General features: G+C 39.5%; 1 protein-coding gene across 3 annotated transcripts in view; it reads left to right on the forward strand.

Annotated features, from left to right (window-relative positions):
- The window catches only part of SFXN2 (sideroflexin 2), a 666,316-nt gene that overhangs the window by 567,273 nt on the left and 73,360 nt on the right, over positions 1-25,683 (forward strand). For 2 of the 3 annotated variants that reach the window (XM_044056546.1, XM_044056548.1), the window contains exon 10: positions 2,968-3,017. The exons of the other annotated variant lie outside the window; for it this stretch is intronic. In XM_044056546.1, coding sequence (XP_043912481.1) covers positions 2,968-3,017 — 50 coding nt within the window. The remainder of the gene's footprint in view (positions 1-2,967; positions 3,018-25,683) is intronic. 3 annotated transcript variants of the gene reach the window in all.

Here is a 25,683-nt window from a genome sequence, read left to right on the forward strand (position 1 = left end):
TAATTGTCATTATTTAAGTGTAATTCACCACCTTTTCTCCAAATGTCATCAGCTTTAAGAGGAGGATAGCTAAAATTTGAGTCAGAATCACGGACAGCTGAAAGGTATGCTCAGCAAATAGACCTGAGAGCTAACAAAATGATTAATTACCTGAAATGTACCTACAGATTCATATACCTGTTAATGACAGAAACAAATAGGAGTTGTGGGAATCCAAATTCTAATTGCTAAGCTACAGTACTGTCTCCCTTTAACACAAAATTAATCATACAGAAATGCTACAGGATAAAAATTTTATATAAATAAATATAAGTACATTTGCCACACTGTCGTGCAGTGGAGATCACCTCTGTGCAATACTCCAAAGATTTAATTGTCTTCTGGTCACAGCCAGGGCTTCCCTTGTATGTAGTAATAGTAAGTAAGTAGGCTAGTTAGTACAAGGCAGTAAATTTTATTTTTATATAAGAGAACTTTAGTTTTATACAAGTTCAAAGTTTTGTGTTAATTAATAATATATAAATAATTTGTTGTCCTGGTTTATATTTTATGTTATTTAAAGAAGGTTGAAGGCAAGTGCAGCCTGCCTGACCCAGTGTTATTTTTCTAAAAGAATATTGTATTTTAGTTTTACAGAAGTTCAAATATTAATATAAGTAAAACACTATTGTTTTTCTTATTTTGTGTTTCATGATCATATTTTGGTTGTCTGTTCTTCAGTTTGTGTTTAAAAGTTGGTATACTATAATCCCATTGGAGTGGGTGGGGCTACATAATTATGTATGCAAATTTTATGTTAATCAGCATACAGATCTGTACCTATTTTTCATGGGCTTTGTTTATATTTATGATGCTTCCAGGTTGAGAGGCGTGGTTCCAGGCATGGTCAAGGCCCACTCATCAGGACCTTGGCTTCATCTATAGCTTTTTGGAAATGGTTGGATTCTAGTAGTATTCAAGAAGCAGCAATTGGTCCTCTATATATACTTTTACAAAGCACTATAAGCTTGATTCCATATCTAGGACTGGATCTGGCTTTGCTATAACCATTCTCCAGGTGCTCCTTAACCCTTCTTCCTCCATTTCACAAATGTAGTAAGCTAGGTAATATACCCATATTGCTAAGGGCTACTACAACAGTGATCATTCGAACATGTACTGTTATGGTAGGTTAATTACATATCTGTAATATGTTCATCATATTGATCGCTGCTGCAGTAGACACTCTATCCCTCCTTCCTCTTTGTTTTTTAGTGTCTTTATGCAAGGGTGTGGACATTTACATTTTACTGTTCTTAGCAGTGACCTTTCAGGGCTCAGTCTCCCTGCATCTCTTGGCATGAAAGCTTTGAAGAGCTTTGTGCTCAAACCCGTATTTTCAGTCAGTTCAGCTCGAGTTGACTCACACTTTAGGCACTTGGAAGATGTTCTGAAGCTTTGGAAGCTGGCCAACTTTTATATCCTTGGCAGAATATAACCCATATAGCTAATACTACAGCAGCAGCAGTGATCATTTGTACGTCTGCTGTTAGGGTAAGTTTACTTCCACAATTGTATTTTCATTCAAGCCAAGTGAAGGTAATAGTATAAAAATCAACTAGACAAAACAGTAGCAAAAACATCTTATGTAAGTATTCCTGTTTGTACTTTTAGCTTAATTACACGACTTACTGGTTCAAAGTAACTAATTTATCTTATTCCATCCCAGTGACATTGTCCAGCTTTAGCTGTGCTGTGATTAGGGGAAGTACTTGTTGTCCATGTAATCGACCTGCGGTGGTGGTGCTGCGGTAGCATTGTCACCTCACAGTAAGACGCTGTCCGGTTCGATTCTCAGCTAGAGCGTCTTCTGCGTGGAGACATGCGTGAATGGGCGTACTTTCGTTGAAGGTTGTGCGTCAGGGCTGGTAACTCGGCACGTAAAAATCAACTACCAGTCATTAGTGGACCGGAGTTCCGCTGTGGCGACCGCTAACCGGGAAAAAGCCGAAAGACACAACAACAACTTGTAGTCCATGTAATTTACTGGGTAGGCACAGTTATCATGCCATTAAATTGTTATTATGGGAACATGAGTAAAAAGGAATGTTACCAAGCAGCTTTGAGACTTATGCGTATTCTGCTGTGACATGGTATGATGTGACTTTAAAGCTTTTAAAAGTGCATGTATTCTGTCAGCACCCACTTAATTCCAAATAGCACTGCAGAATAGATGTATGCGGAGCTCCGATCAATACAGCAGCACCACCACATACGCATTTTCCTGTATGCGCATGATTTGGTTGGCACATCTTATAACCCAGTATGCCTGCTTTAATTAGTTTCCTGCTGTTTACTTATGTTTTGATGGCCCAAATCAAGTCTCTGTCATACACTGTCAGTTTTCTGTTGCTGTGAATGCTCTGAGTGGATTTGTTCACATCACATCACATTATGAATGGTAGGAAAGTGTTGTGTTTTCCAGTCTTTTAGAACCATTGTTACTTCCTACTAAGAAAGTATGTCCATGTATGGATTTGTTTTTCTTTGTGTAGCCACTTTCTATTTTACTGTAATCTGTCTTGCATTTTGATGCTTCCAAGATATAGTGGAAGTATACAAACTGCATGTACCTTACAGCTCTCCGTGATGCCTAATGGCAGATGTTTGTTTTTATAATCCAACCCAACCTTTCCATTCAAATTTCACAGTGGTTTTGATTTCTAGCTATGCACATTTATGGTGAACATATAATGCTGCTTCTTTTCAGAAATTCCAACAAGCCAGGAATAAATGAGCATGCATGCAAGATACATGTTTTATTTCTGTGGGATACACGCCACTGGACAGAACTAGTGCATCCACTTTGTTTTTTGTTTATTTTGTTTTTCTTTGTTTTGTTTATTATTGTTTTTAAAGTGTATACTGATTTTTATTAGTGTTTTGTAACCTGTAATACTGATTTGGAGATTTTCTTTTCTTTGGCAGAGAATAAAGGTTTTACATGCACCTCTGCAAGTGTTGCTGGCTGGGGGGTTGTAAGTACATTTTTGCTTTCCCTCTTTGAGTTTTCTGGTAGTTGATTGTGGAGATTAAATGTTGCCATCAAAAAGCAGATATTCTTGATACTGAATTTGCCATCTTTACTTTGGAATTCTATGCTAAATTAATAATTTTCACTTTGTTGAGCATAGATGAAAATTACACGTGTTGTTTTGTAATGTCTTGCTTTTCACTGCAAACATACAAGTTTTCCTGAAAGAGATTTCTTGATGCTCTGTGGAACAAGTATGTATTAAGTAACACCCTGGGGTATATGGAATGTGAGGAGTGAGGGGTTTTATGGGCTGTGAAAAACTTGTACTTTCAGGGACTGATGTGGTTCCCCACATGATGAGTAAGTTTTAACTGCATAGCTGAAAAAAATGCTCAAACCATTTGGGTAATGAATATTTTTTTTAATCTTAACATCTGAAGTGCTGTATGCCAAGTTAACTGTATAACAGATAAGAAAAACTCAAGAGGTCTGATTTGCTAAGACACAGATATAATGTTGTACTGTCACATCAATTTGCCTGGATAACCCACAGGACCAAAATCATTATTAATAGAGTACTTCATGGTTTTATGTTGTGTGTCACTCTTCGATCAGAACATGGTTTCACTTTGTAATTTGATTTACCATGGAGTTGTATTTTTTCCTAGTTATACCCCATCAAATTTTACTGTTTAGAGATAAATTTTATCTCTGATGTAATATGCAAGTACATTGAAGGGAGTATATATCCTTTTTCCAGAAAAGAATGCTAGTAGCAGTTGCTCAACTGCAATAGCTGTGGTTTGTCATTCTGTATCAGACATGTTTTACTAGATTTGTGCTCAGTACTTTGTAAGAATGGCCTCACTGAGACCAATGACTGATGTCAGAACCATGACCTTAAGCTCAATGCCAAAAAATGTGTCGTCATCCCCTTTGGGAAAAACCCGGTTCCCATGAATTACCACATTGATGGTAGTCCACTGAACGCAGAAGGCGTTATAAGAGATCTGGGAACATAGGTTAACAACAACCTCTCTTTTTATCACCACATTGTCACTGTGGTCAGAAAGTCCTTCTGTGTGGCACATCTCTTACTAAGGGCTTTGCATCCAGGAAGAAAGAGGTCATTGTCTCCCTCTACTCTTCTCTCATTAGGCCAGTCATCGAGTACAATGTCCCATTTGGCATGTACCTCACTAGACACCTGCAACAACTGGAGAGGCCTCAAAAGTACCTCACAAAGAGGATCCTAGGCCTTAAACACTTGTTCTATATGGTCAGACTCAAAAAACTCCAGCTATTCTCTATCTCATATCGCCTACTTAGAGGTGATCTCCACCTGACTTACAAAGCCATGTCTGACCTAGCTCTGTTAGAAATGCTACATTGAAAGAAATCCCAATCCCTCCACACCACACGCTCCAGAGACCTCAACCTCATTACCACAATCAACAGAACATGCTGGAGGGACAGGTTCATAACTCAGAGACTACCCATGCTATAGATTAGACTAGATAGAATAGACTTCCAGTACATGTCAAGCAGAGCACCTCGCTGATCCTCTTCAAGAGAAATCTTGATGAGTGGATGGGAAACAGAAAATTCACCTCGGGGATAACTCCAGTGGCTCTACTTGATAGAGGCGCTGGGAACTAAGTTCGGGTGGCACTATGCCAGGGTAATCCTATGGCTAGGCTTGTAAAGGCCCCAGGGCCATTAGCTTAGTACACACCTATGAGCCAACAAGTGCACTGCACCCTAAAGTAAATTGTTGTAGTAAGTGTATTATTCTTGGTCAAAGTACAGCTCTTCTGTGCGTTTTACATTGATTTAGCGCAAGAAATAGACTGAGGAATTTAAATATGCACCCCATGGACACGTATAATCTTTTTCTGGCCTGCTTCATAGTACAGAGGTAACCTTTTGTCTGTCAACAACTTGGATTTAAGTGGAAGGCCTTGAGCTTTAGGAAACAGTGTTGTATGCAGCCAGTATTGGCTTACCCATTGAAAGAGGGTTTTAAGGAGACCACTGCTTCATGATTCCTGGTAGAAGACAGTAGAACAGACTTCGAGAAAATAGGGATCATATAACAGCAGTGCACAACAGCAAGCAGAGGAAATGCATGAGTGGAAGTACACATGCATAGAGCATATGAAAAACAAAATACATACGTTGTTTTTACCACATCTAGATGGAAATAAATGGCTAGTGACAAACTGTGGGCTTAGTATCTTATCTGGTGGGTCAGATAATATAACCTCAGTAAAAATGGAAAAAACATTCTGACAGAGAAATGGTTCCAGGTGTGACATTCATGTTTTTTTTTTTCCTCTGTAACTGATTTGGATTGATACGGGGCTAATTACTGAAGGAAGGAATGTGCACCCATTGTTTTGTTGTCCTTCACCTAGCGTATGTATCAGGCTGTTGGTGTCATACTGCCACCTGATTGGGGCTTGAGCGTTCTCACACTGTTGATTAAGGTGAGGTGTAGTAGATGCCTCATGTTTATGTAGGGATACAGCGTCTATGTTAGATTATCGAATACTGAAAACAGCGAACGAGGATTAATCGACCCTATTTCAGCGAAAGCTGAAAATGTCGAAAGCTAGGAACATCAATTTCTTTCTTAGGGAAAGAAATCACTGTTCCAACATAAATAAAAGGAAAAGTAAACAGTTGGGAACATTGTTTTATGTGGGGGGCGTTGCCCCCCCCACAACCCCCCTACTTAAATATACCAACTCCGAGACCGCACTGTAGTGCAGAACACGGAAAAACACCGAAGTAGCCAAGCAACTTCTTTCCCAGGGAAATAATTTGCTGTAAAGCCTCTTCGATGTTTTGCCTGTTCACTGTTTAGTGTTCGACATTTACGCATTCGACAAAATGCGTTTTCGTTGTCCTAATTCGAACCTGGGATACATGCACATAGTGAGCTGACATGTTTGCATGTTCACACCTTCTGATATAAAAGGCGAAAGCCCTCCTTCTGACTTTGTAGTGTTTTAGTACTATGCCTTACTGGAGCCACTGGCATCAGCGACCCTTGTCGAGTCCATCTCATAGGAATAAGTAGTGGAAGGGCTGTCTGTCCAACCTTTCTTGTGGCCACTGCTATGCTGAAGAGAGTCATTACTGGGAAAGTCTGGCATTTATTCCCTGAAACAAATGTTAACTAAATAAATCTAGGGATGGCTTTACAAATTGGAGACAGTGGCTCAGAGTCACTCAGGGACAAAAAGTAGGGGAGCTACAGATAGAAAGATGATTTGGATAGATGGTACATTTGTTGTACGGTGGTGACAGAGTAAGTATAATGCAGGTAAGCTGTCAATGTTTTCACTTATTTGAAGGCTGTGGCTGCAGTCTGTAGACTCACAAAGCAAGAAGTGAGCCTCCAATCTGTAGTCAAAGAAAGAGGAGAGAATTAGAGAGATGAAACGTAAGGCTGGTTCTTGAAGGAAGATTTAGTAGAATCAGCAGTCCAGTTAAACCCTGATTTAAAAGCAGACATTAAAACAGAAATGAGGGCAAGAGAGTGGGTAAGCAGGTTGCATGTGTAGAGCTGGATAAATGGATCAGAAGCTGATGTAACATGACAAAACACAAGTTAAATGACCACAGTCACTTCTTTGTAGTATTTAAACAACATTAAACTTTTTAAGGCCTCAAGTATGAAACAGTACAGTTTGTGAAGGTATGATGCTTATAAGAAATATTTGCTAACTTGATTTAGAGATAGGAGGACAGAAAACACAAATATTCAAGTAATATAAATGTCACAGTAGTAAGGAAATTAATTAGTGAGGTTTTTTTTTGGGACTGCATGATTTTTGTATGTATATTTACATATATTTATTTTTGTATATATATTCATATATTTATACATTCTTGTTTAGTATCGTTCATTTAAGAGCATAGCATTATGTAACCATTCATTTACTATATATATATATATATATATATATATATATATATATATATATATTTGTTTCTTTGTTAGACAGATTTTAGTGCAGCTATTTTAGCATGTGTTTTAGTATTGCTTTTTTTGCTTGCTTTGCAATTTGAATGAATGAGCATTCATTTGTTTCAGATGAATGATTCAATTAAGTGTCTGCTACTTGCTATTTTTTTAATTACTTTGAACAGCCTTTGATTGGATGAAGTGTTGATAATATGTGTATATATAGTGTGATTTCTTTAGTTTGTACTTGGTCTGAAGAAGCTCTACAGCGAAAGCGCTTACCAGTTTTTATTAAACCTGTGGATTGTTTTTATTATTTGAAGACTTCTTGCGTGGTTCTTGGATTCCTTGCCATGATGAATGATGAATGATTTCATACAGCATTATTGACTGTTGTGCTTTTATACAGCATTACTGACTTTTGTGCTTATACAGCGACACTGACTTTTGTGCTTCTGCCTCTTGCCTGGATTCTGCCTGGTTCGTTCCATTGCTTTTGTACATATTTTAATTAGTGAGTTAGTCAAATTTGCTAATTAGATAAGTGGACTGATCTGAGGATCCTTTTCAGTCACAGTCTTGGCTAGTAGCAAAATACAGTACAATGAAGAACAAGTTATACAACCTACAATCTTGTAAAGGTTAAAGTAAGTTGTTATGTAGTCCCATCTCGCCTCCATTATTACGTGTGGGTTTGAAGCCGATCCTCAGCTCCGACTCAGCTGCTTAGAAAGCCTGAAAACTTCTAATTGGCTCGTGGCTAATAGGTATCCCATGGTGCATGCGCACATTCCTCAGATCTTGTTTGCCACGTCTTCAGTCGGAAGCTTCTTTTGGTTGGCCGTGGCTAAGTTATTTAGTTATTTATTATTACTACTTTTCAGTAGTTTTTGGCTTTGTGTGAAGTGTTATGCTGATTGCTGATTGCTGATAGCTTTATTGTGATACCGATTTGTGTCTATTAAGCGGATTTGACTTATTACTGCTTATAAAATTCTTGGGCCTGTTGGCTTTTTGGGTGTGGTTCCCGTGAGTGTGTGCTTTTAGACTAGACCGTTTAACTTAGAGGTGCTAGTTTGTTTCCCTTTTTCCTTTGCACTAGGTTTGTTTAAGTTAGAGAACCTAGTAAAATCACTTCTTATTTTTTGTGTGAGTGTTAGGGCTAGATCTGTTTAAGTTAGAGGATCTAGTTCCTCTCTTGTTGTGTGAGTGTGTTTATTTTTTTCTACTGCCATTATGTCCAAAGAACATAAAGAGCTTAAACAGTCAGGATTTAAAAAGTGTACTAAATGCTCGCAAGAAATGTCCATTACTGGTGGACATAGCATCTGTGTGTACTGTTTAGGGGCCATACATCTTCAAGAAACTTGTCTCTTTTGTCATTCCTTTAATCCTAGAGTGCTCCAGGAACAGAAGAATAAGCTGATCCTAAAAGACATTTTAAACCTTCCTTCAAGGAAGACCTAGCCAGTTCTTCCTCCACTGCTAGGTCGCAGTCTTCTAGAAAAGATAAGGGCAAGACCTCAAAAAGGCCTTCTCCAGTCTCAACTTCTGTCTCTGAACCTCCACAGAAGTTACCAAAATCAGAGCTGGCCTTTGTCTCTTCGGCTCCACTGTCTTCGGAGCCGATTGAGATTCTGGACACGGATCTTGCAGTATCGGCACCAAGTGTTTCAGTGCCGATCACTAGCAGTCCTCTTCAGGGCTGGTTTACAGACATTCCACTGGTCTCCCCTATACTAAAATTGCCTATATTGCAAAGAGCGAGGTCTTCCACACTGTCCTCCAGATCCTCCAGGAGCTTATCTGAAGAGGATATTGAGAGAGTGGTGCTCAGACTCCTTAAGTCGTCGGCCTTGCCAACATTTTTATTTGCTCCGACCATTTCTGTCTCGGAGCCGACTCCTGCTACCGATCCTGCTGTTTTTCCTCCTCCAGCCCAATTGGGCCTTTGGAGCCGATGCTGTTGGTACTGACTATAGTGGTGTCCTCGGCTCTTGTGAGTCAGAAAGCATGGCAGACTCCTGATGCCGTGGAACCGGTCCCCAGGAGGCCAAATAAATTTCTTTCCACCCCCTAAAGACAAAGAGTTTTTATCCAAGGGTTTATCTGTTGATGCCATGGTGGTGGCAGCGGCCACTAAGAAGGAGCTACCAGAGACTTCCTCTTCTATCCATCCACCTAATAAGGAATACCAAACGATGGATAGGTACGGGAAGCGTATCTTCTCTTCAGCGGCTTTTACACTCCGATCGCTGAACTATCTGTCACATTTTACGAGACTTCAGAGAGATCTCCTAAAGGAGATCATCTTCAGGGTACCTCTGCTGAAGCAGTCCCATCTACAGTGTAAGCTCAGTTGGCTACTCTCACATCTATTGTTAACTCCTGCATGTGGCTGATCTCATACGCAGCTGATGGTGCGAGTAGGGTGGCGGGTTCAGGAGTCTCCTTAACTCATTAACCCTGAGTACCTTCTCATGGCGCCTCTGTGCTTAACACCGAGCGCGCCATGAGAAGATACTAATTGCAAGCTGTTATCCCCAAGTGCCTTCCACAAGCGTGAGAAGAAACGTTATTGTACATTTGTAGATCAGCTTACTGTGAAACACACTGAAATCGTAACTGAACTTGTAATTTATCTTATGCAGCTACGATTCAGTGTGTTTTTACATTAGGCTTACATTTAACTTTCATTAGAAAATCTGCTTACAAAGTAGTTGCTAAAGCAAATGGTGGCAGCCAATCGGAATCTTGCATTCCAAGTTACCACTTGCATCACACCTCCAACGTGAATTTCTTTTGTTTTCCCCCAAATAAATAGAGGGTCCAGCAGTAGTTCTGTCCTTTCCTTCTGCAAATATTTGTAGAATTTACCTGCTACTGGATCCCTCAAAGTTGTTTTGTGAACTCACGGTCTGCACACATCGCTGGAGCTAGAAGAAGTTTGCCGGTTCAGCTTTACCATTCAGCTTTGCCCAAGGAGTTTATAAGGTAAAATATGTGTATTTCGATATGCCAACCCAAAAAAAAGTTTAATTTTGCTTCATTCTAATGGGGGAGTAGGTGTATTATTATCATTAACGGCAGTGTGAAATCTGTTTCCCATAAAATGTGAATTGCTTATTTTATTTCCTGCCAGTAGCACCCCTTCTGTTCTGCTTTTGGAATGTACCTTGCAACACTACACTTTAGAACATAGTGGTATAGCTGAGGAAGCAGGCGCAAAAAATCGCTGCAGTTACATACTGAGTAAAGCGGTGCAAGAAGGAAGGTTTAGAGTCATGCTACTAATAAAGGGAGCCGCCAGAACTGTGTGTTGACATTTGGTCCCTTCAAAATGTTGCTAAAAATAATGTCATGGTAGTTTGTGGATGCATCATTAAAAGCGTTGTTAGCAGCGTTACTTTTAAATGCAAGGGATCCACGTTTGACAGCTGCTTTAACATTATTCACTGGTTTCTGGCCGTTCTTTGAATGCTTTTGTTTTGTTTTGAATTACCTGATTTGAGTACACGATCTGTTGAATGCAGGTTTTTACCCTGCTGTCATATGCATTTGATAACCTAAGGCTGAAGTAATTCATCTTGCTACTGTGATTTCAGTTAACAGCAGTATCAAATCTGACCGTTTCACATAAATGTAATACGGATGTTGTTCTGGCTCTGGGCGACTTTCAGGGTGTTAGGCTGGTTAACAGATAAAGAAGTTTGTCAGCTTATGAACAGTAAATCTGCTTTACAGAGTGGTCTGTTTCCCATGAGTTTAAACATGACAATTTTGTAGATGCAAAGAGGCTTCTCCTGATCTTACCCATTTACTTCTTGAGGAATTACCTTCTAACTTCGCTTGTCTAAGCTATCTGAATTTACCAGCTTGTTAGCATTGGTTTTGAAGTTGCCAGCACTGAACCATGCAGCTCTGTCAAAGGTATTCTTAGTGCCCAGTCATGTGATGGGCTTGGCAATGTTAAATGCTTCAGCATAAATATTCTTTTGGTGCTAAGTGTTTTTTGCTGTGCTATTAGCAGTTATTGACCTGTAGATCCCAGTGCAGGTGATTTAGAGGTTTGGTGTCAGAGTTGATGACAACCCTGTCTGTTTTTGTGCAGGCTGCACCTGCTTTCTGCAGTAATCGACACCTGAGTTATTTTCATTCAGACAACTTGTTTGTTTATATTTAGTTCCTTGTCTAAGGCTGTTTGTATACAAATGAGGCTTTATTAATATTTGGGTTTTTGTGACATGTATTTTGTGTTTTATGCCAAACTACTGAAAATTATTGTCTTTTTTTTTTTCCTCAGTGCAGTATTAAGCATAACTATCCTTGTAGAAACAGGCTTCAGATTAGAGGGAGAATAGTGGGATTTGTCCCGTTTGTATTGGGTTGACCCTGCAACCAGTGTTAGCTATTAATCTGGCTAGTTTTTTGTCCCAAGTTTTGATGGACTCGGACAGTCCCCCCCCCCCAAAAAAAAACAAACATCTACCCTTTATGTAACTAAAAAAAAACATAAAAATAAATAATGAAAATATGCATCGGCCTACAGCTTCTGATCCTACAGTACTCTCAGCCATGGGTAGGTTATCAACCACTTGCCTTTGGTTACCTCCAGGTCCCCTGGTGTGGTGTTTGTGTGTGACATGAGGATCAGACACATCCTCTGAGGCTATACCTATGCTACTGCAAAAAGGTAAGAAAGCTATAGATAGCAAAACCAACATACAGATGAACACTAGGGTGGTAAAATAGAGCAAAGTTGGATGTTGAGAGGATTATAAACATACCATGTCTGTCCTTTCAGAAGGATGGAATGGAGAGGTGGTATGATTTTATTTCACAAAATCACAAAGGGAACTGCAAAGGAACTGAACTGGAAAACAATTTTACTTATTAACCAAGATGGGGAGAGGGGAGGCAGAGATGTCAGGAATTCTAGACTAAATAGTCATACTTCAGTTTAGATATGAAATATTATTTTTCCTCTGAGAAGGTGGTCACCCAATGGAATGGACTTTCAAATTGAGTTGTGCATGGCAAAGCAAATTAGTATTTTAAAACTCATAGGATTACTGGAAGACTGGGTGAATAGAAACAGCAGATGAAGGCACACCTCTCAATTGTCCAGAATTTTGCAGAAGGTCCAGATTTTTACCTCATATTTTTGGTCTAATACTAATAAAATGTATAGTTTTCTGGCAAATCGCCCAGGATTGAAATCACTAAATAATAACAAATGTTTGAGTTTCAGACTTCATATCCTTCAGAAAAATGCATGCCAATGCAAACCTTGTTATTCTAGCAATTCTCTAGCTTTATAAGAGCAATATATAAACTCTGTCCCCAACTTATGGGTCATTGCTTCTCATTACATTTGGCCTTGTCCAGAATTCTAGCACTAAGAGGTTGAGAGGTACAGAATGTAGGGTATGGGCTGTAACATCCAGGTAGAATAGATATACCCGTACTTCTCTTATTCAACGTAAAATGCATTTCTCTGCATATTACGTTTGAACAAATACTTCAGCTAACCCATATGTGACTAGATGGTAAGAAGCTGGTATGAAAGCTATTTTGTAGCTTGGAAATTTTACATTTCTTTTGTTATCTGTGAAATATTAGTGTAAAAGTTGCACAGAGGTAAGGAGAGGAGCCTTGCATACTTCTCAACTGTCCAAATGTTTGCTAAGATCTCTGCCTCTTATTTTTGGTCTGTTGGCCGTTAATTTTTGTGATTTTCTGGCAAGTCATTGAGGATTGAAATCGCTAAATACTTATAATGATATCAATGATGATTCCCAAAGCTGAGGAAGGGTGGAGGCAGTCAAAAAATGTTTGGGCTGGCTAGTAGGCCTTGCAAGATTGATGTAGCAAATCCTGCCCTGGATTTGGAAAAAATAGGCGGGTGGTAATGCTTGGTGAAGGTGTGTACAGAACTCCAGGTAGCAGCTTCCAGTATATCCCTGGCAGCGACTCCCCTGAGAAATCCTGTAGAGGTAGATGGTAGCCCTAGTGGAATGTGATCTGACCCCCTGAGGAGTTGGTTTTCCATGGTGCTTGTAGCAGAAATGGATGCAGTGTGCGATCCATTTCAAAATGGTTTGTTTTGAAATGGCCTTGAAATGTTGGCATTGTTTAACTGGATATTTTTGAGAATATTTCTGCCTTTTTAACTTCTGACTGTTATTGTAACCAGTGGGATGGTTAGGTGAGAGAACCTGAATTAATAATTTTAAACGGATCAGCCGGATAAGTTTGACATTTCTGCCGGTCTTATTATTATTATTCTGATTGTACTCAGTAGTTGCCTGAGTGAGATGAAGGTTATCATTAGGTGACTACTGACAGCATGGAGCTACCATATATTTTGTGCATTTCTCCTGGCTTTCAGTCATGTGGAATTTAGGTGGAAGGAAGGGCTCAGTAATATCTAAGTGTTATACTATTTGACTGACTCAGGTCTTCTTACTGGTGATACTGAGTCTGTGTTACATAACAGCTGTACAATGTAATATGATGAATGCCTACTCAGGTTATGTGCAGCAATTATCACCTGTGTCTCAGCATGCATACCTTTGCAGTAATGAAAGGAAGGTCATTATCATATTAGCAATACGTGCAGTTACAATATAGCAGTAAGTCATTATCACTTCTGGGAAAAGTCTCAGCTGCTGTCACTGTTATTCACATAAGTAGAAGTCATTATCACCCTGATGGATGTACAAGCCAGGTTGTGTTTTTCTCTGGTTGGAGTCATTGCAAACAACACCCCTCTTTCTTCATTAACTGCCTATCCTCCTAACCCCCTGATTTTTTTCTTTGTTTGTGTTTGTGTTTGTGTTTGTGTGTGTGTGTGTGTGTGTGTGTGTGTGTGTATATAATATATATAATCTGTGCACGTGTATATGGCTATATATGTATGTACATAATGTACTTGCACATATATACATTGTTCGCACGTATATATATATATATATATATATATATATATATATATATATATATATATATAATTTTGGTGATTGTGCATATCTCAACATTTTCCTGAGAGGGTCATTTGGGTGAATTTAGGGACATGTGTATAACATGTAGTAATGAAGATGTTGGCAGGGGAAATAATTCATTTGTGTACCACGAAAGTGCTTCTGCATACATGGTCAGACTGTTCTAGATCATAATACAGATACGGTGTAACAAGTATAGGTTATCTATAGCACAGGTTTCAGTGATGGTTATTATAAGTTTTTGTTTATGTATCCAGCTTTCGAGAATAATTTATTATCTGTTAACAATATGCACATACTCCACACTAACATGTATTAGTTATTTGGTTATATGATAGAAAAAACGGTCCAGGACAAACTCCAACAGGAATTAGGTGGAGGCTTGGCAAAACAGCTTACAATGAAGGCTCAATTCACGATATAACAACTGAAGGTTGATGAAGTCATATTTTCTGACGAAAACGTTTGAGAACTGTGTGGCGTTAAATAAACCTTCAGTTGTTATATCGTGAATTGAGCCTTCATTGTAAGCTGTTTTGCCAAGCCACCACCTAATTCCTGTTGGAGTTTGTCCTGGACCGTTTTTTCTATCTGGTTGGTTTGGTTTTCGTTTTTGTGTATTTGGTTATATGGTTATGGAAATTATGATTGTTTTCATATTTTGGTAAATAACTTTGCAAGGGAGCATGTCAGTGTGCCAAGTAATACCTCATTTTGAAGACAGTATTGATAGTTCCAACATGGTAAAATAATTGTGCCTATATGTTGTAGACATATGCATATATCAAAGTTTGTTTTGGACTTAGGTTATGGAAATTATGTTTTTTTTTTTTGATATTTTGGTAAATATCTTTTGCAAAGGAGCATCTGAATGTGCCAGGTAATACCTCATTTTGAAGACGGTATTGCTGGTTCTAACATGGTAAAAAAATTGTGCCTGTATGTTGGACACGTGCAGATATCAAAGTTTGTTTCGGACTTAGGTTATGGAAATTATGAATTTTTTTCATATTTTGGTAAATAACTTTGCAAGGGAGCATCTGAATGTGCCAAGTTAATACCTCATTTTGAAGACAGCATTGCTGGTTCCAACATGGAAAAAGAATTGTGCCTGTATGTTATAGACATGTGCAGATATCAAAGTTTGTTTCGGACTTAGGTTATGGAAATTATGCTTTTTTTTCATATTTTCGTAGATAACTTTGCAAGGGAGCATCTGAATGTGCCAAGTAATACCTCATTTTGAAGACAGTATTGCTGGTTCTAACATGGTAAAAGAATTGTGCCTGTATGTTGGACACGTGCAGATATCAAAGTTTGTTTGGAATTAGGTTATGGAAATTATGATTTTTTTCATATTTTGGTAAATAACTTTGCAAGGGACCATGTCAGTGTGCCAAGTAATAACTCATTTTGAAGACAGTGTTACTCCTTACAACATGGTAATAGAACTGTGTCTCTGCACTCTACACATGTACAGATATCACAGTTTGTTTAGTCTTGTATGATTATGAAAATTATACATTTACATTACTTTTCATTATTATGCCCATATCTTTGCAAGGGAGCATGGTGATTACACAAATGATGCATCATTTTGAAGCTGACATTCAGATGCATAACTTCTACACTGATATGTAGACTCTGTCTGTTACAGGTGATGAGGTATTATGCTTTGTTTATTTATCACTTATGAAAACTAATATATTAATCATATTTCTGTGAATATCTCAAGAAAGGAACACCACACAGTAATGGTTAAGGTATCATTTTAAAGCTGACATTCATACTAACAAATTACATTCAAATTGTATGGGTCTGCATGGTACATTGACAAAGATATTATGCATTGTTTTTCCAAAAAGGTAAAAAATATGCACAATATCAGCATTCCTTGCCAAATATTTAATAATGACTTTGATATACACTGTCAACATTTACACTGTTGGAAAGGTCAGTGTCTGCTGAACAACTTTCGCGTTTACATTTTTAGTCTAGCTGTTATAGTTAGAGTTATGAACATTTGTTTTCTGTATGGTTTTACAAATGGATTTTCTGAAAATGAGCTCAGGCTGCACTGTTGTTCCTATGGTGGAATTAAGCAGGCAGCTTTTCCTGAGCTGCTCCGGAGAGTGAATGAGTTAAGGAGAGATTCCTGGATGCGTCTATGCAACTTTGCTGAGCCTTTCAAGTCTACATACACCAATGCTGCCGTGGATGGATCCTCTCTTTTTGGACCCAAGGTGAAATATACCCTCACCAGGTGTGAGCAGGAAGGAAAGACTCTCTCTGCCATGGGAGTCCGTTTTACCATTCCTTCTAGACCTTACCCTAAAGGTCAGAAGAGCTGCAAAATGTGGTTTTAAGAAATCAGAGACCTTTCCAGGACACACAAGGTGATTCCTCCTTCAGAGGCAGGGGAGGAGGACATAATGGTAGATGTCACCCTAGAGGCAGGGGAGGCCCACAAAATTAGGGAGGTCGCAATTCCTTTCGTGACCGCCCCTATCAGCGTTCCTGATGTGGAACCTGACTGTGCGTCTTTGGAGCCGGTCGGGGGTCACCTGTCCTTGTATCCAGAAGCCTGGCTAAATCTCACTCGAGATAAGTGGGTACAAGACATTATTACCAGAGGTTACTCTATACCCTTTTCCCTTCCACCACGCCCTCCCAAAAGGATCCCAGATGTACCACCCAATCACAGGGACTAAGCGGCAATAAAGATAGAAAAGCTGTTTTAAAAAGAGTCATCCAAAAGGTCCCAACAGACCACGCAGGATTCGAAACATACTCCAGGTTCTTTTTAGTTCCAAAAAGAACAGGGGACTGGAGACCCATGCTAGACCTCAGCAGGTTAAACGAGTATGTAAAGAAGTCCAAGTTCTGATTGGTCACTCTACAATCCATACTTCCTCTGTTAGGGAGAGACAGCTGGATGTGCTCAATAGATCTCCAGGATGCCTACTACCACATAATGATGGACAAAGCATCAAGGAGCTACCTACTCTTCAGGCTGGGAGCCAATCATTACCAGTTTTGGGGCGCTGCCCTCTGGTCTCACCACAGCCCCCCGGATGTTCACCAAGTGCATGGCAGTAGTGACAGCTCATTTGAGGAGTCAGGGAATCCAAGTCTTTCCATACCTGGACGATTGGCTCCTGACCGCCGCCACCACCAGGCATCGCCTAGTTCAGTCGAGAGATTCCACAATCAAGCTCTGTTCCCAGTTGGGAATCTCGATAAACTGGGAAAAATCCTCTACTTTGCCCACTCAGTCTATAACTTTTATAGGAGCAAATATAGACATGGTCGATATGACAGCCAGACTACCTACAGACAGAATACAGAATCTTGTGCAACAAATTTACAGGATACTTCCCCTTCAAAGAGTCAAAGCGAAGGTGGTGTTGCAGCTTCTCGGAACTATGGCGTCGGTCACAACCTTGGTACCTTTAGCAAGACTACATATGAGAATACTCCAATGGCTCCTGTTATCCCAGTGGTCATTTCAGCAGTTGCCTCTACATCATCAGATTCTGATTACAGATTCTTGAAAAAAGGACCTACGCTGGTGGATTCAACCAGGTAATCTTACCACAGGGACTCCCTTTGTACCGCACCAACCCATTGCCACTGTGACCATGGATGCCTCTCAGATGGGGGGGGGGGCATTATCTTGGCAGGACTGTCCAGGGCACATGGCAAGAGCAGGAGGCCCAGCTGCATATCACTGTCCTAGAGATGAGAGTGGTGCTTCTAGCGTTGCAAGCACTTCACAACTTTCTCCCTCTAGGGACGATAGCTATCCAGACCGATAACATGTCGATGGTGTGGTATCTAACCAAACAAGGGGGGACCAGATCATACCTCTTATGTCGAGAGGCCCTGCGAGTTTGGAATTGGGCTTTCTCATTGCAACGCATATCCCGGGGACTTCCATCCAACGTGATAGCAGACAAGCTTAGCAGGGCTATATTGTTACCTCATGAATGGTCCTTGAACCAGAAAATAGCCAGTATGATCTTCCACAAGTGGGGACAACCCTGCTGCGACCTCTTTGCCAGCCCCATCAACACCAAATGCAGCACCTTTTTCTCTCTCATCCCTCCTCCAGGAGAGTCTCCAAGAGATGCACTAGTCCACGATTGCCCCCTAGGACTCCTTTATGCTTTTCCTCCTTTTCCACTCATCCCCAAGGTCATACAGAAAGCAATGCTGTTGGGAAGCAAGATGACTCCTTACTGGCCTCGTCAGATTTGGTTCCCTTTTCTCGGGCCTCACCTGTTAGACTACCCATGGACTCTGGACCCAGTGCCAGACCTCTTGACACACGTCAGGTTCTCTTCACCCCAGTCTCCACACTCTCAAACTGACAACATGGCTGCTCCAGTTCCATCACTAGTCAGGCTTCATGATTTGTTTCCAGCTGTAACTCATATTATTACCTCTTCTCACAAGCCTTCGACTAGAAAATTGTATCACAGTAAATGGAAGAGATTTTCTATATGGGCACACAACAGAGAAGTTGATCCATTTACAGCTCCCATTATTATTGTTCTAGAGTTTCTTTCAGAACTCATTCACCAGGGTTCAGCGGCTGCTACACCCCGAGTTCAGCTAGCAGCAATATCTAATTTTCATGTGGGGATTAATGATTCCAGTCTTATGTCTCACAAACTGAGCAAATCTTTTTCTGAGGGGTTCCATGATGTTAAGACCTCCTGTGCAAGACCCCATTCCTCCTTGGGATCTGAATCTAGTCCTGTCTAGACTTACTCTGCCACCTTTTGAACCAGCCCATAGTTGTCAGTTGAAATTTCTGTCTTGGAAGACTCTTTTTCTGGTAGCAATAACCTCAGCCAGACGAGTTTCTGAATTACAGGCCCTGTCAGTTAAACCTCCATATTTAATTTTTCACAAAGACAGGGTCTCTCTCCGGACTAACCTTTCTTTTATTCCTAAAGTCTGTTCTCAATTTCACTTAAACCAGACAACTGAATTACCAGTGTTCTTCCCTAATCACTCCAATAAAGCAGATTATACATTCCACCAATTAGATGTGCATAGGCAACTGCGCTTCTATATCCACAGGACCAAAGGATTTAGAAAATCAGAACAGCTGTTCGTTTCTTTTGCTGAGGTGAGAATGGGCCTGCCAGTTTCCAAGGTTACACCATCAAACTGGATCTCTAGTTGTATTTCCTTTATTTACAGTTCTCAGGGAAAGGAGTCTACTTCTGCTGCTTTCCAAGCCAGGATACCTATTCATAGTATTTGTGCAGCAGCAACATGGGCTACCCCCCATACCTTCATTTCCCATTATAAATTGGATTTAACTTCCAGGGGTAGAGCTTCCTTTGGCTCCACAGTACTCAGGAGTATCTTCCAGTGAGCCACCCATTCAAGATGCTAGGGACGCTGTCCCACATGTAATAATGGAGGCGAGATAGGACTACATAACATAAAGAAGTTATGTACTCACCATAACGTTCCATGTATGTAGTCCATCTCACCGAACATTATTATGAACCCACCCACCAGCCCCCTTCCTGGAGGATCTGGATACAGTTTTTCCTTTTCTACAGTAGTTTATACCACAAGGGCGCTTTTTATTACAGTTTATTCTTCCGGACCTTTGTCCTTTTTCCTGTCTTATACTGATAGACTAGTAGAAAACAAGATGTGGGGAATGTGCGAATGCACCATGGGATACCGATTAGCCACGAGCCAGTCAGAAGTTTTCAGGCTTTCTAAGCAGCCGAGTCGGAGCCGAGGATCGGCTCCGAACCCACACGTAATAATGTTCGGCGAGATGGACTACATACATGGAATGTTATGGTGAGTACATAACTTCTTTTTATTGGAAAACTTGCATGGTTAAAGACTGGATATTTGCACATTGACAGTGAAGCCCTCTAGCTTAAAATGTATAGCTAAAGAGAAGGAAGGGTCATCCAAAGGGTACAGCCCCTGCATTTAAATCAGTAATATCAGCTTTTTGTAAGCTGCAAATGCTTAGCATTTTTCTTATCAGTTTTTGAGGATACATGTTAGTCATCATTTTACAGAAGCATTCTGGCAGTGTTTGCTTTTCTTCCCAGGCTGTAAGATGTTAGGTTGGTATCAGAACAAGCAGCTGACAGTTTACCTTCAAGAAAACCAGAGAACTCTGTAATTTTTGAGGGATGAATGTGACTGAAAGATTGCTAAGTTGTTCACAAAGAAGCCACATTTGTTACCATGAAGAAAATGAGCAAGAGCATTGTCATACGTGGTCCAAGTAAACAACTGAAGTTGGTTGTGGTTATTACTGCTTTGCTGTTTTGCCTTCTGAAGTGGCAATAGTTGCAGTAGTAGAGTCTAAAGAAGTAGTTTGTGTTAGCATACCTCTCAACTGCCCAGATGTTTGCCTCCTATGCTTAGTTTGTTCATCATAAAATTTGTGGTTTTCTGACAAATTATTGGGATCATCTTGGGATTAAATAACTAAATAATGACATGCATTTGATTTTCAGACTTCATAGCCATCAGCAAATGCATGCTAACTGAAATTCCGTTATTCTAACAACTTTCAAAGTTTATAATAGCAGTACTTAAAATGTGTCCCTATTTTTGGGCCAGTGTTAGGGTTTGGCCAGATTTCTTGCACTAAGAGGTTGATAGGTATGTGTGTTGGTAATCGGTAAATGGTAATGTTTGCTGTTGGAAAACATTTGGTCTTTGCTTTGAAAGGAGCCCTGTCGTACTAATGTCATTCTGGGAAACTGACAGTTTTTGAAGTTCTTATTAATATTGTTTGGTAAAGATTAAACATTGTGGTTTCTGTTCTTTAAAGAAGTTTTCTTAAATTACAAAAGCTGGCAGACAAGTATTTGAACTGAAAATTAGTTTTACACTTTTAATGGCCCTCTGTGACCTGCAAGCGCTCATTTTCTTAAGTCTTAGAGCAGCGTTGTGTTCCTCTCACTGGATGTTTTCACAAGACCTTTCAGCCACAAACTAATAACAGTAGACAAACTAATAGTGTTAAATAAAACAAAAGTATAGACTGCAAATGGGTGCAGCAAACTAAGCAAGGTAGGAGTAGTCTACTGTGAGAAACCATAGAAAAAAGAGGGAGAAAACCGAATCCACAAGAAGAAGAAAAATAAATAAAAATTACTGCAGAAAGTGAATGGTTGCAAAGGTTAATATATATATGTTAGTAAAGATCTTCAGTGAATTCAGGACTGAGGATATATCAGCAGAAGGCAATTCAATACATGTAAGTTTATTAAAGGAAGAGACTTAGGCACACGTGTGATTCTATTTGAAGTCAGATGCTTTCCATCTTCTTTCGTCTTTTCCCGGTTAGGGGTCGCCACAGCTGAGCTTCGGTCCGCTAATGATTGGCAGTAGATTGTTACGTACCAAGTTGCCAGCCTTGATGCACAACCTTCAACAAAGGTACGCCCATTCACGCATGTCTCCACACAGAAGACGCTTTAGCTGAGAATCGAACAGGACGTCTTACTCTGAGGCGACAACGCTACCGCAGCACCACCACTGAAGTTCAGATGCTTTCCATAAATGCTCCATTTGGCAACTAGTGAAAACTGCTTAGTATAGATAAAAACAGCTGATTTTTTTTTTTTTAAACAATAAAAGGTAAAGGTGTTGTTGATTGCTCAGTGATGGAAGAAATGAGTTGTATTGTAGAAGTTTAATATTTTGAGGAAGTAGCAACTCAAGGGTCAAAATGTAGTCCCCATAATGCTGGATGTTCACTGCCCAGAGTAATCAAAAAGTATTCTAATAATGTTAATGAGTGGTTGGCAGACTGGAGTGCTACTATTCAGAATGATGAATACCTGCATGACCAGCAGGTCATAATGCAATGAGTTGTACAACAAACTGTGGATATTCAGGAAAATGCAACAGTCAGTTGAAAGACTTGATCAAGTTAAGTTGATAATTGTTGGTTGGATTGGAAGACAAGGCCCAGAAATGCAAGCTGGTGTTTTGGAAGATGAAGAAAAAAATAAGTTTTTAGGCTATGTGAGAGTTGTATAGTGAAATGGACTGGACTGCTAAAGGCTCCTTGGGTGTCACTTCAATAAAGTGTTTGCCACTGCATGAAATGGAGATCACATATGGAAAACTTAAGACAGTACTGATTTTGACTTGATATGAGACAAGACAACAGCTGTGGATGTTTTGTCATCCAGACAGAAAATTGTCTTTGGCTACAAGAATGAATGTTTATGGAACAAGAGTATTCAGAATTGACTTTAAAAAGCCATTCTCGGTTTGTTGATGCAGTAAGGAAGTGTGAGAATAGAAGAATGACATCTGAATTGTCATTTCCTGCTAATTCAGAAATTTCAGAATGGGAAAATGCTGATGTTTCATAATCTTGATGAGACAGTTGAGAAAATAAAAGAACTGCTACTGAAGTTTATGCTATTACATGTGGAGCAAAAGGAGAAAGATGCTGTTGAACTGAGACATTTATCAACAATATCGTCATCATCAATCCCCTTTTTCCTAATTTTTCTGCATGGGATTGGGGTGTCATGCCAACTTTTGCCACCTCTGTTGAGTCAGTGCCACTCTCCTACCTTCTTCAACAGTCAATCCTGACTGTCACGTGTTCTATCATGCAGTCCATCCATCTTTTTGCTGGATGTCCTTGTTTCATCTTACCTTCTTCTTGTCTGTTGCAAATCTTCTTCAGCAAATTGTCTTCAGCTTTCCTACACATGAACTTGACCCACCATAATCTGATCTGTTTGACCTTCTTAGGAGTTGGAGCTACTTTGCCTTCTGCTCTTTCATCATTTCTTTCTGTCCCACACTGTGAATCCTGCCATTCCTTTCAGGCACTTCATCTCCATGGTCTCTAGATTCCTTAATTGCTCTACCTTCAATGCCCAGGTTTCTGTGCCATGTAGAAGTACTGGTCATACCCCTGTTTTGTATACCATACTTTTTTTTGCATCTTTGGCATTCTTCTGTCACACACAGCCCTTAACACTCTGTGCCAGTTGGCTGCAGCCCCTCTGAGTCTAATTTGATCTTCTTATTCAGACTTCCCTTCTCCTCGACCACCTCTTCCAAGTGCTTGAATCTGTTCCATTATTTTTTCTTCTATCTCAATTTTCATCATCTTCTGATTTCCCCCACTTGCTGCCATGATAACTGTCTTGTCTGTACTCAGTTACATCCCATGTGCCCTCAGGTATGCATTCCATTTCATTACCCTACCACTTGCTAAAGTTACTCCTCAAAGTCTGCTTGTAAAGACATTGTCAGTCTGCAGCAGTTTTGTTGTTGCATGTCCTCTGACCTCTTTGCTAATGTAGTCCATCACTAGTATGAGCAATATCGGGCTCAGAGTTTAGTCTTGATACATTCCCACTCCCACTAGGAAATCTCTCTGTTAATCTAAACATCATTCATATTTATGTCATCGGGTCCTTGTACATAGTCTGCACTAATTCTACCAGTGTTTCTTTAGGGGCCTTATCTTACGTTGTCCCCAAGACTAGGAATGCCCAGTTGTATTCTTTCCTCATCTCCAGCTTTTTTCCTGTGCTTTCTGTCTCAACCGCAAACATCATCAGATATGATACATTCTGACCTGAATCTGAACTACTCATTTCCGATTTTATTTTCTAGTGCTGTACATATTCGTTTATCAATCACCCCCTCCAGCATTTTCATGCAGTGTAACAGGAGTTTGATATCTTTGTACTAACCACAACTTCAAATGTTGCCTTTGTTCTTATACATTTATACTAAAAAACTTATTTTCCAGTCATCTGAGTTGCACTTTTGTCTCCACACCACTGTGGGTACTCTCAGCAGCCATTTCTTCCCTAACTCGCCCAATCTCTTAATCATATCTACTATGATCTCTAAGCTTGCTCCTTTCTCTGACTATATTTTCCTTAGTGCTGTTCTTAATCCATCTAGGGTGTTTTCTTCTTTCCCTTTCATTCTAGGCTGTGTATGGGGCAGTATAGCATGTGTAGGGTTTTCTTCATTCAGAAGCTGTTAAATATACTCCTTCCATCTGCCTGTGATGCCCTGTGGACAGGTGTGCAGATTGTTGCTGTCATCCCTTATGAATGGCGTCTGATGACTTATCTTCTTTGCCTTTCTGTCTTTGTCTTGCAACCTATTAGAACTTCTTTGAGTTGTCTGCCGAGTCATTTTCCAGAGGTTGATTGAGTGCTCTGATGCCTTGTTCTGCAAAACATTGATGTGGTGTGTGAAACGGTCTGTAAGAGGGATTGCTGGTACCAAATGGCTTGATATAATGGAGAGTCTGACTTGAACTCAAAACTGAATTTAAAAGAAAAAGTTGATTCTGTGCACAGCAAAACATCAAACACAGGACTGTGCAACAAAGAGATGGTATGTTGCTGACTTTCCAGTTTGTGACATACAATTTGATTAACCTCTGTTCTTTATTAGGAGTGCCATAAAGGCATGGTCCTTTGTTGTTATTTTTTTCTCCTTTAGTTGCTGTCCTGTTCTAGATAGAGCAAGGTGAGATGTTCATGTGGCAGGATTTGCCCATTTTATAAGCAGGTTATAAATTTAATTAAAAGGAGAGTAAACAATGACTTTATAATAACAGTTGGTAGAGATTAACCGTGTGCATGAAGGGGATATGTTGAGGACATAGATATTAGGCTGACTTCTTAAGCCAAAGATAATTATAAATGCTTCATTAGCCAAGTTAGAAAACTAAGAAATAATACCCTACATTGCTCTGACTTAGTCATAATGACACCTCCTCTTCTGACACAATAGACATTTGACATTGTCAATGTCCTTACAAACAGATTTGGTGACCGTTTCATTCCTAGGACTTCTCTCTAAAGCCTACTAAATGAAAATGTAGTCAGGGATTTTGCAATTTCGGGTGATAATTCCCTCTCTTTTTTGTTTTTAAACACCTTTATTAAAGTATACATTTTAAACAATAACATAGATACACACACATTAATAGAACACAGACTATAGTATTTTCTTTCATTATTTTCAGTTGTCATAAATATATGTTTTCTTTTCAACAATTATTCTTGCCAACTTTCCATAAATTGCCTTATTCCTACTTCCACTTAAACGTCACTCCTTCTCATCCACCTGAGCATTTTTCTGCATGTATTATTCCCACAAATTCCATTTATTTCTATGTAATTTTCTCCCTCCTTTTTCTAAAGATTCCACCTCCAGTTCGTTTAATTTCTTTACAATATTCAGTACTTCATTTGCAGTGAGTTTAGATTTTGATTTCTATTTTCTAGTAATTACATTTTTGGCAGCCAATAGCATTAAATTTAGGAAGGCCTTTCCAAGTCTGAGCAATTCATATCCTACATCCTGGCTTAGTCAGATAATTTTGTTATTTACAACTATTTGCTTCCTCATCGTTTCTGATAAAGTACTCTGCATTGAGTTTTTAAAATCTGCCTGTTTGTTATCTTACCAAAAAAGCATTTTCCCAAGTACCTCTTCTCTTTCCCATCGTACCTTCGGTATTTACTCTAACTTGAAAGAAAATTCACTGAAGTCTGCTTAGGGTATAAAATATGCAGGCAAACACTTTCAAACAAAAATCCTGGATTTTGTTGTGTGCTTTTGTATTGCCTTTTAATTCCATCTTCCCAATCTTTTCCTGTGATTGATTCTTG

This window comes from Protopterus annectens, chromosome 14.part0, assembly GCF_019279795.1.
Source record: "Protopterus annectens isolate FY-2018-M chromosome 14.part0, PAN1.0, whole genome shotgun sequence".
Lineage (NCBI taxonomy): Eukaryota > Metazoa > Chordata > Ceratodontiformes > Protopteridae > Protopterus > Protopterus annectens.